The sequence below is a fragment of the Tupaia chinensis genome, unplaced genomic scaffold (assembly GCF_000334495.1).
Source record: "Tupaia chinensis unplaced genomic scaffold, TupChi_1.0 Scaffold000070_1, whole genome shotgun sequence".
In the NCBI taxonomy this organism is placed as follows: domain Eukaryota; kingdom Metazoa; phylum Chordata; class Mammalia; order Scandentia; family Tupaiidae; genus Tupaia; species Tupaia belangeri.
This window is the reverse complement of record NW_006159530.1, coordinates 1,391,539-1,409,349: the sequence shown is the minus strand read 5'-3', so window position 1 is coordinate 1,409,349 and position 17,811 is coordinate 1,391,539. Positions and strand designations below refer to the sequence as shown.

Here is a 17,811-nt window from a genome sequence, read left to right as displayed (position 1 = left end):
TTTTTGCTACAGGGTGTATGTGCTCGCTGGAGAGACAGATAGAAAGTGAGAAATCACTTCCAACGTGGGATGGCCATGCCACAATCGTTTCTCCTCCATTTTCCTCTCGGGATCTTGGGCATGCATGCACATGCACCTGGCACGAGTTTAAGCCGCCGGATCTGGGACTTGAACCATGCGTGGTCAACTATGTGAGAGTCTAGCAATGCAACGATTAAATCATCTGTTGGTCCCTTAGGCTTTGTATTTTAAGTATAATTGCATAGGAAAAAAAAAATACTCTTAGTAAAAGTTTATGTATTTCTTTCAGAGTAGATGTACAAAATCCATACTATCAAAATATAGGTTGAGCATCCCTAACCAAAAAATCCAAAATCTGAAACTGTTTGAGTGCCAACATGATTTCACAAGTGGAAAATTCTAAACCTAACTAACTTCACATGACAGGCCACAGTCAAATCAGCGCAATACAAAAACACAGTATAAAATTACCCTCACGTTATGTCTATGACATGTATACGAGATACAAATAAATTCATGATTTTTTTTTTTTTTTTTGGAGAGGTTTTTGCTATAGGGCACGTGCACTCGCCAGACAGAAAGAGAGAGAGAGAAAGCGAGAAATCACCCCCTGGGGGGATGGCCACGCTGCAATCCCTTCTCCTCCATTCTCCTCTCGGGATCTTGGGCACACATGCACAAGTGCCCAGTGTGAGTTTTAAGCTACCGGGTCTGGGACGCGAACCGCGGTCGACTACATGGGAGTCCAGCAACATAACCATTACGCTAACTGCTGGTCCCATAAATTAATGTTTTGACATGGGTTCCATCCTCAAAATATCTAATTATGTATGTGTAAATATTACAAAATCTGCAAAACTCTGAAATCTCTGATTGTAAGCATTTCAGATAAATATACAATCTAATTGGTTGTTTATTTTATTTCATCCTAGACATAATATATTGTATCTCTTTTTTTATTTATTTTTTTGAGAGGTTTTTCACTATAGGGCGCGTGCACTCGCCAGACAGAGAGAGACAGAGAGATAGAAAGCAAGAAATCACCCCCCAGAGAGGATGGCCACGCCGTGATCCCTTCTCCTCCATCCTCCTCTCCGGGACGCGAACTGCGGTCGACTACGTGGGAGTCCAGCGACATAGCCATTACGCTAACTGCTGGTTCCCTGTATCTCTTATTTAAAAAAATAAAGATGTATGTTGGCTGCAGGATAAATTTTACTAAAGTTAGAACATGATGTCCGAAGAGAATAATAAATCTATTTCCTTTTATGAATCTGATTTTTAATTACTCCCAAACCCATACATCAAACTTCAGTAAATTTAGTAGGCATGTATTTACATAAGGGACGAGTGCTTTCTATCATATTCTGCTTAACAGCTAACCTATATTTTACATATTGTATCAAATATGAAAATCACCTTATTTTTCTAATTATAAAATTAAATAATTAGAGCAATATCATTTTAATCTTGACTATTTTGGGTAATGATTTCTTTTTATTTGATTTTATTGTTATTATCTTTTTTTAATTACATTTATTCATTCATTTATTTTAATTTGACCAGAGAGAGACATAGAGAAACAGAGCGAGAGAAAGAGAAAGCAAGCCACAAGGTCCAGGACTTGAACCACGGTCAGCCATGGGGGAGTGTCCCGCGCCTTAACCATCACGCCACCTGCTTGTCCCCTGTTATTATGATCTTAATTTGCTCTAAGGCACATGTGCTCATGAGAGAAAGAGAAAGAGAGAGAGAGTGAGAGCGAGAGCGAGAGAGAAAGCAAGCCACCAGGTCCAAGATTCGAACTGTGGTCAACCATGTGGGAGTACAACACCTCAACCACCATGTTACCTACCGCTGGCCCAATGTGGTAACTGTATTATAATATAAAATGTATCATAGTTTCTTTTTCAGTAGTTTTTATAATATTCCTTTAAAAATATGTTTATCTGAATTGAAAAATTCAAATGAAGACTAAGCTTGTCAACTATAACCTAATTACATGAAATCTGTGATTCTAGGAGTTTATCAAAAACTGCTTTGGCTCTTCTTTAAATATCAGTAAGGGACTAGCAGATGGCATAATGGTTACACGGCTGGACTCCCATATAGTCAAGCTTGGTTCAAGTCCTGCATCCAGCAGCTTAAAACTCACACCAGATTTGTGTACGTGTGCACCCAAATTCCCAAGATGAGAAAGGAGGAGAAGGGATTCGGGGGCTGAGTTCTTGCTTTGTCTGTCTCTGTCTATCCCAGCCCTCCTTAAGCCTCTTCCTCAATCTAGTTTTCTCCTGAGCATTTAGACTATATATTTTTGTCTGTTTTGATTACTATCACATGCTGAAAGCCTAGGACATAATAGAAGGAGAAATGACTAAATGGTGAGGGCTACACTGAATAAGGTCAAGGCTATTATTACTACATTATTACTACTAATAACTATTCACTAAGACTAGAAAGACATTCACCCCTTATTTTTTAGTTGCCAAGAATTTTCAAAATAACGAACTATAAAATAAAATAATACTTCACAAGGAGTGGCAATTTCATCTATTTCATCTCCCAGGGGTCATTTGGCAGTGTCTAAATACACTGTGGCTGTCTCAGCCCAGCAAGAGGACACAGAACCGGGGTGCAGGATCCTCAGCCCATCACAAGGACACAGAACCGTGGTGCAAGATCCTCAGCCCAGCAAGAGGACACAGAACCGGGGTGCAGGATCCTCAGCCCATCACAAGGACACAGAACCGTGGTGCAAGATCCTCAGCCCAGCAAGTGGACACAGAACTGGGGTGCAGGATCCTCAGCCCAGCACAAGGACAAAGAACCGGGGTGCAGGATCCTCAACCCAGCACATGGACACAGAACTGGGGTACAGGATCCTCAGCCCAGCACGTGGACACAGAACCGGGGTGCAGGATCCTTAGTCCAGCACGTGGACACAGAACCGGGGTGCAGGATCCTCAGTCCAGCACGTGGACACAGAACCCAGGGTGCAGGATTCTCAGTCCAGCATGTGGACACAGAACCGGGGTGCAGGATTCTCAGCCCAGCACGTGGACACAGAACCCAGGGTGCAGGATTCTCAGTCTAACACGTGGACACAGAACCGGGGTGCAGGATCCTCAGCCCAGCACGAGGACACAGAACCGGGTTGCAAGATCCTCAGCCCAGCACGTGGACACAGAACCGGGGTACAGGATCCTCAGTCCAGCACGTGGACACAGAACCGGGGTGCAAGATCCTCAACCCAGCACGTGGACACAGAACCGGGGTGCAGGATCCTCAGCCCAGCACGTGGACACAGAACCAGGGTGCAGGATCCTCAGCCCAGCACGTGGACACAGAACCGGGGTGCAGGATCCTCAGCCCAGCACGTGGACACAGAACCGGGATACAGGATCCTCAGTCCAGCATGCTTCTTTTCTTTAAATCATCACTGATAATTCCTCTTACAATCAGAACCTAACTTAATTGCTTTTCTAACTCTACTTAATGAGAACAAAATTGGGCTAAATCATTTCTCTCGCTCAACATGACTTCAATTAGCATAGGATTAAACTGGTGTCACTATTTACTATGGCTCAAAGATACTTTTTTAAAAAGCATTTTGCAGGATACTAAAATGCACACATATTACAGAAGTTTGAGAAAAAAGCAAAAAGCACAAGAAATTAAAAATCTTCCGTTCAATAGCAAAAAATGTCTGTGTACATCTTTCTAAAGAACTAAAACATTTAAGAGGATTTTAGTAACCTCTAAGTAATTCTGCACTTATGGAAACACGCACTTACCTGTCCTCGCCCAGGGTTTTCCTTTGGAACAAGCAGAGATACCACCGGTCCATATTTCTGACACTCCTCTTTCACATCTTCTACAACATCTGGTTTATAAAACACAGCATAGTCATTGTTCTGACATAATTAACAAGCATTCATTATTTTATCATTTTAAATAAAAGAATTTAGGAATATATTGTGCATCTACACAATGAGGTCATAGTCTGTATCTTCTAAAATTGAGCTTAAGAGTAATACAAATTCAACACACATAATAATTTTCTTCTCCTTTTTGTTTTAAAGTTTATTCTCCCCATGAGCAAGAGAGACAGATAAAGACAGAGACAGCACCCCAATAGGGACCCAATGCTGCAATTCATCCCAGCCTTCAACCAGCAAGCAACTGCCCACGGTTCTCAGCAAGGCCTCCACACTTAACTGGAAACTTCCCTGTGGGACGGCCCTGGAGAGTGTTGCATTTTACTGCTGTGCCACTCTCCAGCCACTAATGATAGAGTGTTGCATTTTACTGCTGTGCCACTGTCCAGCCACTAATGCATTTCTTTTTGTATTTTAAAGGTAATGTTTTAAACACTTGATACATTCAAAAAAATATTTAAGTCTTCCTCCCACCTTTTCAATTGTCATTTTGCTTCCCTTCTTGAAGGCAATAAACATTATCAGTTTTTTCTGTATCCTCCCATAAATCTTATAAGCTTATACATGTAAGTAAAATAAGATTCTACATGTTTCAAATAAAAATATTTTAATCTTGCTTTTTCTTTTTCTTTGTTAAACAACATTGCTGCAAGAACCTTCCTTCTTATGAAATTGCTAGAGGGCACGTGTGCTCACCAGGGGAGACAGGCAGAGTACCCTCCAGCATGGTCAGACAGCTACCCCTTCTTCTTTTCTCCACCCACTGGGATGTGGGGGATGCACACATGGCTGCTGTGTTTCTCAAGAAACTGGGGCTGGATTTTAAACCCCATAATTGGCCATATGAGATCTGGCTCCCTTAACCACTAGGCCAGCCCAAGATCTTTCCTTTGATTTAAAAAATGTGTACTTATTTCCTCAGAGTGAAAGAGACGGACAGACAGGCACCACCACCACCAGGGCATTCATGCTGCGATCTACCCTTGACTCAACCCGCTCAGTTCAGAGGACTATGCCCACGTCCATACCACTACATGAAACTTTCTCATGTACCCTATGGTTATGTAACATTTACTCTATGACTGCTCAATAAACTAACTCCTATATCCCCTAAGCGATGAATAATTTAGCTATTTCCAAACTTTTTGCCATTTTAAACAATGCTAAATGAGAAAAATGTGTACATATTTCATTTGTATACTTAGTCCTAGGCTGACATCATAGAAAGGGAATTACTGGGTCAAAACCAACATGAATTTATAATTTTGTTAGTATTTCCAATTTGCCTTTCATATAGGTTTACTAGTGTAAACTTTTTAAAATTTTTTTTTCACTTAACTTTATTATCAGTATTTTAAAATTTTGACCGGAGAGAGACAGAGAGAAAGTGAGAAAGTAAGCTGCCAGGGTCCGGGACTTGAACCAGGGTCAAATGTGTACTTATTTCCTCAGAGTGAAAGAGACGGACAGACAGGCACCACCACCACCAGGGCATTCATGCTGCGATCTACCCTTGACTCAACCCGCTCAGTTCAGAGGACTATGCCCACGTCCATACCACTACATGAAACTTTCTCATGTACCCTATGGTTATGTAACATTTACTCTATGACTGCTCAATAAACTAACTCCTATATCCCCTAAGCGATGAATAATTTAGCTATTTCCAAACTTTTTGCCATTTTAAACAATGCTAAATGAGAAAAATGTGTACATATTTCATTTGTATACTTAGTCCTAGGCTGACATCATAGAAAGGGAATTACTGGGTCAAAACCAACATGAATTTATAATTTTGTTAGTATTTCCAATTTGCCTTTCATATAGGTTTACTAGTGTAAACTTTTTAAAATTTTTTTTTCACTTAACTTTATTATCAGTATTTTAAAATTTTGACCGGAGAGAGACAGAGAGAAAGTGAGAAAGTAAGCTGCCAGGGTCCGGGACTTGAACCAGGGTCGGCCATGTGGGAGTCCAGGGCCCTCAATCACCAAGCCACCAGTGTAAACTTTTACTAGGGTTATCACATGTTTTCATCACTGTCAATGTGATGGATAACAAAGATATTAGTTTGGTTTTAATCAGCACTTCAATAATAAGCCAGACTAAAAATGTGTGAAATGCAACTGTACTTCTCTTCCTATAAATTCTCTGTGGTAGAGCTGTGAGGACTGGGACAGCAGGAAGTCATGACACATTTTTGTATAAAGAAACAAAAAATACATCGTGACTTTTTCGAAGACCCAATATTGTCTCTTAAACTGTGGTGTGTCTTTTAATCTTTCTGAGATGGTTCTTGTCAGGGCAGAATTTATTCAACTATTATTTTATTGCCTCTGAGTTTTGTGTCACTTTTGAAAAAAGTCCTTTCCCATGTCAGGAATATATTTTGTTTAATTCTCCCATGATTTTTTAAGTCAAAATAAATTCTTTTCTTCCCACCTGCCCTTCTCTCACCTCCCCTTTTTTATTCCTTCTCTATTTCATTCCCTCCCTTACTTCTTTGGTTTTTATTCATCTTTACCTGAGTCAAAATTTATTTGGTCTACAATATAAGGTATGAATCTAACTTCCTTCCTTGACACCATCAAGATTACAAGACGACTGTTCAACACATCATAACTTCTAACTAAGCAAACTTACATAAAATTAGTAAACGTGGGACCAGCAGTTGGCGTGATGGCTATGTCGCTGGACTCCCATGTAGTTGACCACGGTTCAAGTCCTGGACCCAGTGCCTTAAAACTGACGACAGGTGCCTGTGCATGCATGACTAAGATCCCAAGAGGAGAATGGAGGAGAAGGGAGTGCGGCGTGGCCATCCCTCCTGGGGGTGATTTCTCACTTTGTGTCTCTCTGTCTGTCTTTCTGGCGAGTGCATGTGCCCTATAACAAAAACATCTCCCCTCCAAAACAAAACAAAACAAAACAAATACCAGTAAACGTTAACTGAAACTAAAAAAAGTATTTAATGATACTATATTTTCTGTTGTATTTTAGATTTTTTTTTTTAATTTGCTAGAGGGTACATGTGCTGTTGGAGGAGAGACAGAGCAAGAAAATGAGTAAGCATCCCCTCCTTTGGGAGATAGCACACCACACTCCCTTCTCCATTTCCCCCTCCTTTTAAAATTTTGAGCACACAAGCACAAAGACCTGGCATGTTTTTCATGTTGGTGGGTCCAGGACACATACCGCACAGCTGCTCATATGGCATCCAGCTACCTTAACCGTAACGCCACCAGCTAATCAACACTTAAATTCTTTTTTTCCTGTGAGGCATGTGTGTGAGGAAAGAGTCATAGAAGGAAAAGTAAGAAATCATGCCTAGGGGGATGGCCACACTGCAGTCCCCTTTCCTCCATTCTTTTCTCAGAATGTGGGGCATGCATGCACAGATGCATGGCACCTTTTTCTAAGCCATCAAGTCTAGGAGCAAACTGCAGTCAGCCATATGGGATCACACCACCTACTAAAATTCTTACACACTAATATTTAACAGAAGGGGACAGACAGCAGGTGGCGCGGTGGTTGAGGTGCTGGATTCCCACATGGCTGATTACGGTTTGAGTCCCAGACCTGGTGGCTTGCTTTTTCATTCTCCCCCTCCCCCCATAAGCACATGTGCCCTACAGTAAATTAAAAAATAATAATAATGATAAATAAAATTAATCTTTATTTAAACACTCAGTGTATTTTTTAGAAACAGAAAATTAGTTGTTATATAGCAAGATACAAAGAAAAGAGCAGATTGCTAGGTAGTCTTTTTAAGGTTTATTCAAAAAACCCTGAGCTTGAGTTTTTCTTTCTTTTTTTTTTTTTTTTCTGTAAAAGATTGTTGCTGTAGGGCATATCTGCCTGAAAGAGAGAAAGAAAGTGAGAAATTACACGCCCTGGGTGGGTGGGGAATGGTCATGCCACAATCCCTTCTTCTTCATTCTCCTCTTGGGATTTTGGGCACACACGCACATGTGCCTGACATGAACTTCAAGCTGCCAGGTTCAGGACTCGAACTGTGGTCAGCCATGTGGGAGTCCAGCGCCTTAACCACTATGCCACCTACTGGCCCTGAGCTTGAGATTTTTAGTGATAAAAACTGTGTGGAGTGGACAGAACGAGATGATCAAGACAGTAGGTAGATAGGCTTAAGGGACACAAATAGCCGTGTGAATTGACCCTAAGGGATTACTTTGAAACACTATACTTAGTGGCCTAAGGTAAATGCTGAGTGCAAGGTCATCCTTTGCACTGGTGTGTGAACAGTCCGGAGGCTGGGGAGTCTTATGCGTGTCACAGTCACAGGTACTGTTTGTTTCATTTGGCAGGTAACCACATTAAAGCTCAGGAACATGAAATGATGTGCCCTTGTAAGAAACAATGTGACAAAATTAGTCATATCAGTAATGTTTTACTCTTCTACAGAGAATCTTTCATATCAGCAGTGGACATTTTTAAATAGAAAAATAGGCAGACAGTGGCACAATGGTGACACATGATGCTCCGCAATGCTGACGCACATGGGGAGGTTCTTGGTTCATGTCTGGAGACCTCCCTGACTGTGCCAGGCACGTGTATGTCAGGCAGGCATGTGCCCATGATCCAGAGTGGACTACAGCTGAGGGGGGGGTGTTAATCGTGGCATCAAGACTCTGTTAGGGGAGCTGTCTCTCTGTCTCAATTGTGGGAGAATAAACTTTTAAAAAGAAAAATAGGAAAACAAAGAAAGAAAAGAGTTTTAGAAATACACTGACTAAATATCTGATTCCTGTTGTTACTAGCTTTGTGACTGAGCCTGAGCTCACGTATTACCTGTAAAATGAAAAAATAATAACTACCTGTCAGGAAATTATATGTAACACACTAGGCACAGAGTAGGGGTTAAAAAATTATACCTACTAATGTTACTAATGTCACAGAATGATATAAACTGACTCAGGGATATCAGGATTCAAATAAAATAGTATAAAAGAAAAATAAAAAGATAAACCAGGGACTAAGAAACAAAGGAAAAGGAAAGAATACACAAACTTGCATCCTTCTGATGTTTAAAACAGAAAAGATTTCTGTTTTAATTTTCTTTTTCATTTTAAACATCAGAAGGAGGGCCAGTCTGTAGCACAGTGTTTAAAAGGGAGCTGAACCCCACATGGCTAACTATAGTTCAAATCCTGGCCAAAGATGCTTGAAAAAATAGGATAAGTGTTTGTGTGTGCATGCTCAAAATTTTGACAGGAAGGAGGAAGAGAGGAAAAAACACTGCCTTACTAATAAGGTCACTTGACAGCTAAACCAAGAACCCACGAACGACCTCTAGAACACTGTATTTGGGGTGACAAAGCCTCACTAAGACTGTACCTTACAAATATCGATTTAGACGGGATCTCCAAAAAGTTCTTAAAAAATATGTATTATGAAAAAACTATGGATTTCAATTTTTTTTTTCAACCAAAATAAACTCATTCTTTAGAAAAAAGGAATGTGGTAATCATGTCTTTCACATACTCTCTCTTTGACAAGTACATGTGTACACTGACATTAAAAAAAATAAGTAAGTATAAGTATTAGTAGGATTCTAAACTGAATATGACTTATGAGCAGAAGATAAAGAAATTTAAAGTCAGATCGAGAATCTTAAAACTCTGGGCATCATTTGTTAGCATATATAGGTAGGACATGGAAGTCAAGTGACAAATAAGAGGACATCAAAAAAGTTCAAAATTGAGTGAAGAACATTCCCAGAACATACAGGTTACTGTAAGACACCATCGACTGCCGACTCGGTCTCACTTGGAACTTACCGGATGAGCCACCAACGTGCTTTCTCCTCCACCCCATCTGTGAGCAGGATCTATTCCAGTGAGTGCCTGAGGTACCCTTCCTCTTGTCCAAATCCAATTCCCAACACCTGCTCCTTCTCCTCCATTCCTTATCTCTGTACAAGCACCACCATCCCCAAGGTGGCTCATCCCAAGTGTAGGGCTTATCCGAACCCCAACCGTCCTCACCCCTGTTCTCTTCCCCATGAAGATGCTACAGGGTGGGACTGACTCTTAGTGCATTACTTCTTGTCCCATCTTTCCTTCTTCCCTCCAGTGAGGAGTTACAGAGACCTACTACCTGCCAGGAGCTATGAACACAGCCATAAATAAAATAATGATTTAAAAACACTAGCTCTTATGGCACACACATTCTTTTTTATAAAGAATTATTTTATTTAACTTTATTTACTTACTTATTTTAATTTGACCAGAGAGGGGAAGAGAGGGAGAGAGAGAGAGGGAGAGAGGGAGAGAGGGAGAGAGAGAGAAAGTGAGAAAGAAAGCCGCCAGGTCTGGGACTGGAACCAAGGGTGGCCAAGTGGGAGTCCAGCTCCCTTAACCACCACACCACCTGCCAGCTCCACGGCACATACATTCTAATGGCTGATAGCAGCTAATGTTAACATTAGTATTTGCAGAGTTCTTACTATATGCCAGGCATCATTCTAAGAAATTTTATTAATGAACTCATTTAATTTTCACAACAGCCCTAATAGGTACCATTTACTATCCTCACATCACAGACGAGGAACCTGTAGGTCAAAGGGCTGATACGTGATGGAGGCAGATGTAACCACAGTCTCTACTCTCGGCACTACACGAAGCTGCACCTCTGTAGTACACCTAGGTCGATACAAATGCTTCACAACCATTGTTGTTTGCCCAAGTTTGGCCCTGCTTTATTCCATTCACCATATTGCTTCCAGAATGTTCCTACTAAAACACAAATTTGACTATACCACTTTCCCATAAAAAATTTTAATGACCCTTTATTATACTCAACAAAGACCAATTATTTATTGGATACTTATATGTCAGGGACTATTCTGTATCAGAAGGAAAAATCCTTCATGTAGGTCACAGTTCAGTGTTATGACTTCTGAGATAAAAATCCAAATTCTTAAATAGCAAGTAAGTCTATAAGGTATCTATGCATTGTCTCCCTCTTTCACTTTAACTGATTGCTCCCTGACAAATATCTTAAGAGAGAGAGAGGGTGGCACGGCAGTAATGCAATACTGTGAGGTGGACCCACGGGGCAGTCTGGGTCTGTATCAGGAGGCCACCCTGGACATGCCAGGCATGAGTGCCCACTGGGGCCGGGCGAAGACTGTAGCATTAGGACCCTGTTGGGGGTGCCTCTCTCTCTCTCTCTCTCTCTTGCTCAGGGAAGAAAGAAATAAAATAAACATTAAAAAAGAAAAGATGCAGGCATACCAACTTGTTGCTCATGGAACACGCTCATCAGTACTACCACTCCATTGTACTAGCCGAGCTCAGACAGAAGTCCAAAGAGAAGCCCTCACAGTCACTGGCCCTGCATATTACTCCGTCTTCAGAAGATCACAATAGTAACTGTTTGTTTATACAGCTGGCCTTCTGTACCTTCGGGTTCTGCATGTGCAGATTCAGGTATCCACAGCAGGTCCTGGAACCACTTCCCTACAAACACTGAAGGAAGACTTGCAGCTCTCTCCTTTACTATACTAAACACAGGGAATAATCCCACGACAGCACACGGTAAGTGCACGGTAAATATGTCTTGAATGACTGAGTTGTTAAAAGCAAAGAGAGCTAAAAAAGAGAACTGAAAGCAAAGAGAGGGGCAGAATGGACAGAAAGGTGGAAGTTACTGGGAAAAATTAATCTTCTTTATTAATCTGGTCCAAAGAATCTTGTGAATCAAAAACAGAGTATTTTAGAGATCAATATACTCCTCGCCTAACTCAGAAAAATATGAGAACATACGGCAAGATCGGACTACTCCAGACCGAGTTAAGACAGACGCATGGACTGTAAGGGGGCAGCACTCACCTTCATACTCCTCTTCGTTCTCCAGGTAGTCGTCATCCAGCACGTTCAGCAGCCGCAGCACTGGAGTAGGAAGCATCACCAGATCTTCGATATGCGGGGCTGCCAAAGTTCATCACACCGGGGTTACATTTAAAGCCCCCCAACAAATGGATGGAGACCAGACAGGAGCATGGGAATACAAATGAGCTCTGAAGTCTTAGCTGACTGCCAAATTACCAGGAAAAACATAGTAAAAATGCACGCAACTCACCAAAAGGAATGCTAAAGAATGGGCTGCACAGCGCCATTTCTGCGGGAATTCTTCTGCTTGGGTCGTCGTGAAGCATGCTGCAACACAGAAACAGCTACCTGTACAGTTACCGCCAACCTTGCCAAACCTCTACCTTCATTATGGAATCATTCACATACAAAAACACAAATGCTATTTATGAGAATGGTTCAATAAATCATGATACATGCCTCTGACTTAATTTTATACTATGACTTAAAATGCTGTGAATTAATCAATCAAAGACACAAAGGGACTTACGTTCTGTAACCCTGAAGTTTCAAAAAGCCTCATACGTAGCAAAATGCAATTTATAAAAGAAGATAGCACTAGGATGATCACTAAATCTTGTCAAAGTCCCAAATAATAAGGTCACTTGAGAGCAAAACCAGAAAACCATAATCACCATCTCTAACAACACTATAGTTGGTGACAAAGCATCACTCTCAGTAAGACTTGCATCCTAACACTGAAGTGGAAGGGATTTCCAAAAAGCTCATGGAAAATATATATTATGAAAAAACTATGGATTTCAAATTTTTTTCCACCAAAATAAACTTGTACTTTAATTCAATTTTTTCCACTAACATTTTGAAGCTCCCTCATAATAAAATGCCAAAGAAGAAAAAGGAAAAAAAAAAAAAAAGTTAATCTGATGAAACTGAAAAACAAAATGAAACAGCTAATAAGAACTCACTCACTAGAAAGCACAGCAGGCCAATTTAAGAAAAGCAGCTGACCCCACAAGCGGTCATATATCCTAATACCGGTTGAATACAAGGGATGCTCTGTAAACTCTGAAAGGGTTGCAGTAATCTAGACACTAAGACCTCTCAAAACTAACCAACTGAAACTTCCCTCTGGGGTGAAGTCTCACAGGGAGAAGAAATCTTGGGAATAGAATCCAAGTTGAACAGGATGGGACTGGGGTGGGGAGAGAGTAAGGAGGTAAAGAGAGAGAGAAAAATCACAGAAAAACTCAGGGGAGAAGCAGCAGAAAATCTCAATAACACTTCAGACAACGAATGCGCGCTTGAAACTCAGAACCATATCACAGATGAAAACTACTACCACTTCAATATAAGCTCAAGACTTTTTAAAAATGAAATACATGTCAACAAATTAAAATGAGAAAAATCTTGAAAATCATGTAACGGACCCCAAGATTCTACTCTTTAATTCTGTAGAACTTTTAAAAATTATGTCATAAGATAAGATGATGCTAGAAGAAATACAAGGATGACTAAACACAGCAGATAATGTCAAAGAGAAACAGGAAAAAATGAAAATTTTTAAAAATCAAAAAGAAAGAAATAATATGGATTCAAGAGAAAGTAATACTGAATACAGTCAAAGGAAATCATATGTAGAATATTGCTAAGAAAATATAATAAGTAGATGTAGAATAGGAGTGCCTTAAAGAGAAAACAAAAGCAAAAGAACAGAACAATTTTAAGAACATTTTTCTAAAATAAACAAATCTTAACTATATGTTGAAAGGTGTACCATTATCGCCACAGAAAAATCAAAATCAAGACATTCTGGTAAAATTATCAGACTTTGAAAAAAAAAAATGACAAAATCCATTGGCACCTGAACAAAAGGAATAAGTAACTTTTAATGAAAAAACAGTCACTGACTTTTCAATAAGAACATTATAAATCAGAAGAAAATGCAATCACATCTTTAAGGCACTCAAGGAAAGAAAAATGTATGCCAAGGATTTTTAAATTCACCTAAACAAACTTTCAAGTATAACAAGCATTTTAACTATAATTAACATGCAAGGACTCAAAATATTAATCTCCTATCTCCTAGTGAACAAGAGTGAGAAAACAAAAATGATGGAGACATCAACACAAGGACCACATAGAGCTAAGATAAAATAAGAAAATTAAAACAGAGTGTAGGGGTCAGCAGGTGGCATAATGGTTAAGGCATGGGACTCCCACATAACCAACTAAGGTTCAAGTCCAGGATCTGGAGGTTTGAAACTCATGCCAAATGCATATGTGTGCATGCCCAAAATCCCAGGAAGAGAACAGAGTTGGAAGGGAGTGCAGTGTGGCCACCCCTGCTGGGGAGTGATTTCTCACTTCCTCTCCTGTCTCTCAGTGAGCGCATGTGCCATATGACAAAAATCTCTCTCCAAAAAAAACCAAACCAAACCAAAACAAATGGTGTATGTTGTATAATGGCTACATATGTAGAAATAATTTTACTATTTTAAGCAATCTAGTTTTCAGAGTACTATACTTCCCGCTGCCAGAAGAGGCCATGTGCTCAGCAGGGTGGAGGTAATAAACCATCACCCAATGGGGAATGATCACACTACAGTTCTTTTATCACTTTTTCCTTTTCATCAGAGTCTTGAGGTTTTCAAGCTTCTCCAGCCAGGATTCAAACCACAGTTGGTTGTGTGGGCTCTGGCTCTCAATTCATACAGTACTATTGGGTTGTTGGAAAAGTCATGACACATTACTACTTAGAAACGCATAGAGAAATAAGTCACGGCTTTTCTGATGACCCAGTATCATTTTCAGACTGTTTTATGTATAATGTGAAGTAAACTAAATAAGTAATTATGAAATATTCTAAATCTGGCATTCCCTTTGACCTCAAGAATCAGAATTCTTGGTGTGAAAGAAAGCAGATACAGATATAAAATACGAAAAAGAGTAAGAACCCTATTGTTCTGAATCGGAAATAGGAGTATGAACCCTGTCCACTTAAAAGGCCTGGAAACAATGACTAACCCAGTAGCAATGACTATTTTCTAATCCTCAGGTTATGCTTTAAAATAACATTTCCTACAAAAATACAGGGAGAAAAGGTCAATTCCATGTCTGTAGCAGGAAAATATAAAAGACAGACTGGGAACATCTTGTCATGCCATGGAGCAAGAAAGCTATGAAAGGTAATGTCCTCCCAAACCAACAGGGGAGGCTCCCACTGATCAGAAACTGGGCCAATTTCAGTTGTGAATAGGATAAAAATGGCAACAACTGAACTACATCAAACATATTTAAATCTATTATTTTATAATGATACTTTGAATTTTAAAAAGGAATGATCATCTTTGGAAGACGTCAAGAGACCAAGTCATTATCTTGACAGCTAGTAAGTAAAGAGAAAAGGAAGCAATTACTTAGTCTTAAATGACAGAATAAGAACATCACCGTGTACAATTCAGAACAAAGTACTGATCTAGGCACTGAGTATCAACAGCTGCCGACTCACAAAGTAACAGTAACCACATTATGTGCCTCCCTAGAAAAGAATGCCATCTACAGCCTTGCCACACAAATAAAAACTCAAACTTCAATACGATTTATAGTAATAAGGAATTAAACAGAAATACATTAAGCTACACTATGCTGATTTAATGAGCAAAATTCAGACTGTGGAAAACTATACTGAGCTAATAACCCAGGTTTATTTGTACTTAACAAATAAACCATAAAGAAAAAGGCAGGAAGATGAGAAGGGACCCCTGGGTGAAGGATAAGGGCCTCTCTAATAGTTTGGTACCTTCCTGTGAGGCTACAATTAAACTAATTTGAAGGTTTATAGGGCCACTATTCCAAAGAAACTATAATACTCTGAGTCAATCAAGGGATCCATTCCTTCTCTAATCTACTAATTGTTTTAACCGTTTCTGGCCTGTACTGCTAGAAACCTTAAAAAATCTACTATTTGAACATATAGATTATTTCTTATTTTTAAAATGTCTATCGTATTTGGACCTATTTGGTTATCAGATGCCCTTTATCTATCTCTGGAAGTTTTCAATGGTAATTATTCAAATTTAAAATACAGTAAAAAAAAACAAAACACTTTATCCAAAATGGTGTTTGTGTTTGTTTTTGTTCTTTTTTTGGGGGAGGACAACGGGGAATCCTAAAGCAAATTCAGTCATTACTATAAAGACTCTCTTTAAAAACCTGTTTTCCATCAAGTCTATAAAACTACCAGAGCCAGAGCAACTAAACAGCTGCAGGAAGAGTTAGCATGTGTTACTTGCCGTGAACAAAAGAACATTCCTTAGAAATAAATCTACTAAAACTACTTGATTACTTATGTTCCTTATAGGACAGGATATCCAAACTGCAATTCTTATTTCTTTTTCTTAAAAACATTGTAAGAGCAATAATGATTTTTAAAATTCATTTATTTTAATCTGACCAAAGAGATAGAGAGAGAGATACAGAGAGAGAGAGAGAGAGAAAGTGAGAAAGTAAGCCACTAGGTCTGGGACTCAAATCAGGGTTAGCCATGGGAGTGTCCAGTGTCTTAATCACCACACCACTTGCTGGCCTCTAAAATTCTTATTTCTAAGAAAACAAAACCTCTACATGGTTAAATCAACCAGAAAGAACATAAACCCAGTCCCCCAAACAGAAACTGCATATAAGTGTACGCAAAGCAGGTGTACAGGACAGGTAACGTACCTTTTGATAAGGTCTCTTAGGTGATAGGCTGGAATTGCGGCATTCACCACTGCTTTACTGGCAAATATGTGATCAATAATAGCAGAACTGTTTGCCTAGAAAGGAGGAAAGTCTTTCTTTGGTTATTCAGTCCAGTCTGTACTGAGTACTAGGCAGATAGCACAATCTGGTGAGTAGCAAGCAAAAGAAAACGCTGTCTTCCGAGGGGTCCTAATCCTACTGGAGCAGACCATTATACAATTACTAGCTTCTGTCCTCCACTCTCAGCACCTAGCACACTACCTGGCTCTCTGAACATCTACTACGTGAATAAAGAACGAATACCAAAGCAACCGCATAAACGTGGTTTACTACAAAGTGAGTAAATAACTGTGTAACAGGTGAGTCAGGGTGTTCGAGTGATGAGTGTTCAATTGGTTTTCAAACAAATAAGCACCAAAGAGAAAATGAAGCGGTATTAAAACTGAACTTGTTACAGTACTTTCATGAGATAAATGCTTTTATCTTCACTTCATACAGAGTAAGCCGTAGTTTACTGAACCCAAATAAACAACTTAGGAAGAGGTGGAGGCAAGGTATGAACCTTAGTAGTTTCGATTTCGGAACCTATGCTCACACTCAGATTTTGCCTCCACGGAAAATAACAAAGCAGAATAACGATGTTTTATCTACAGGCATTTACTTAGGATAGCTCACATCTCCAAATTTCTTAGAAATTCGACCAAGTCCTGATGAGTTCTGAGCCAGGCAGATACAGTACATCGGGCTCAAAGATAGACAAAGCTAACTCAAGTAATACATCCACATGTAGTCAGCACTAAAGAAAAGATGCACAGTCCCTTGGCTGTTTAGGAATATCAATGGTAAAAAATGACACTAGTTTTTCTTTTTTTTTTTTTTTTTTTTTTTTCTTTCCCTTTCTATATATCATTTGGGATATTTTCTTCTGACTTTCATAGAGGTCAGATAGTAAATACTGTAGGCTTTGTGGGCAATGTGTGGTCTCTGTCATTGCTACTTCTCATTTGTGATCCTTTACAAATGTAAAAACTCCTAAGCTTGTCTTTTATGTCACTAAATATAGTAAACATGATTTTTAAAAATAACTATTTTATTTAACTTTATTTTCAATTTGATCAGAGAGAGACAGAGTGAAAAAGAGAGAGCAAGAAAGCAAACCACCAGGTCTGGGACTCAAACCGCGGCTGGCCATATGGGAGTCCAGTGTCTTTAACCACCACGCCACCTGCCAGCCCCAATAAATATGATTTTCAAAAATC

The 17,811-nt window shown here is 39.6% G+C and overlaps 1 protein-coding gene across 1 annotated transcript in view; it reads right to left on the bottom strand.

Annotated features, from left to right (window-relative positions):
* The window catches only part of UHMK1 (U2AF homology motif kinase 1), a gene marked incomplete at its 5' end in the record, with an annotated part of 31,406 nt that overhangs the window by 8,517 nt on the left and 5,078 nt on the right, over positions 1 to 17,811 (bottom strand). The window contains 4 exon segments of the mRNA XM_006142265.3: positions 3,816 to 3,904; positions 11,813 to 11,911; positions 12,063 to 12,139; positions 16,532 to 16,626. Coding sequence (XP_006142327.2) covers positions 3,816 to 3,904; positions 11,813 to 11,911; positions 12,063 to 12,139; positions 16,532 to 16,626 — 360 coding nt within the window.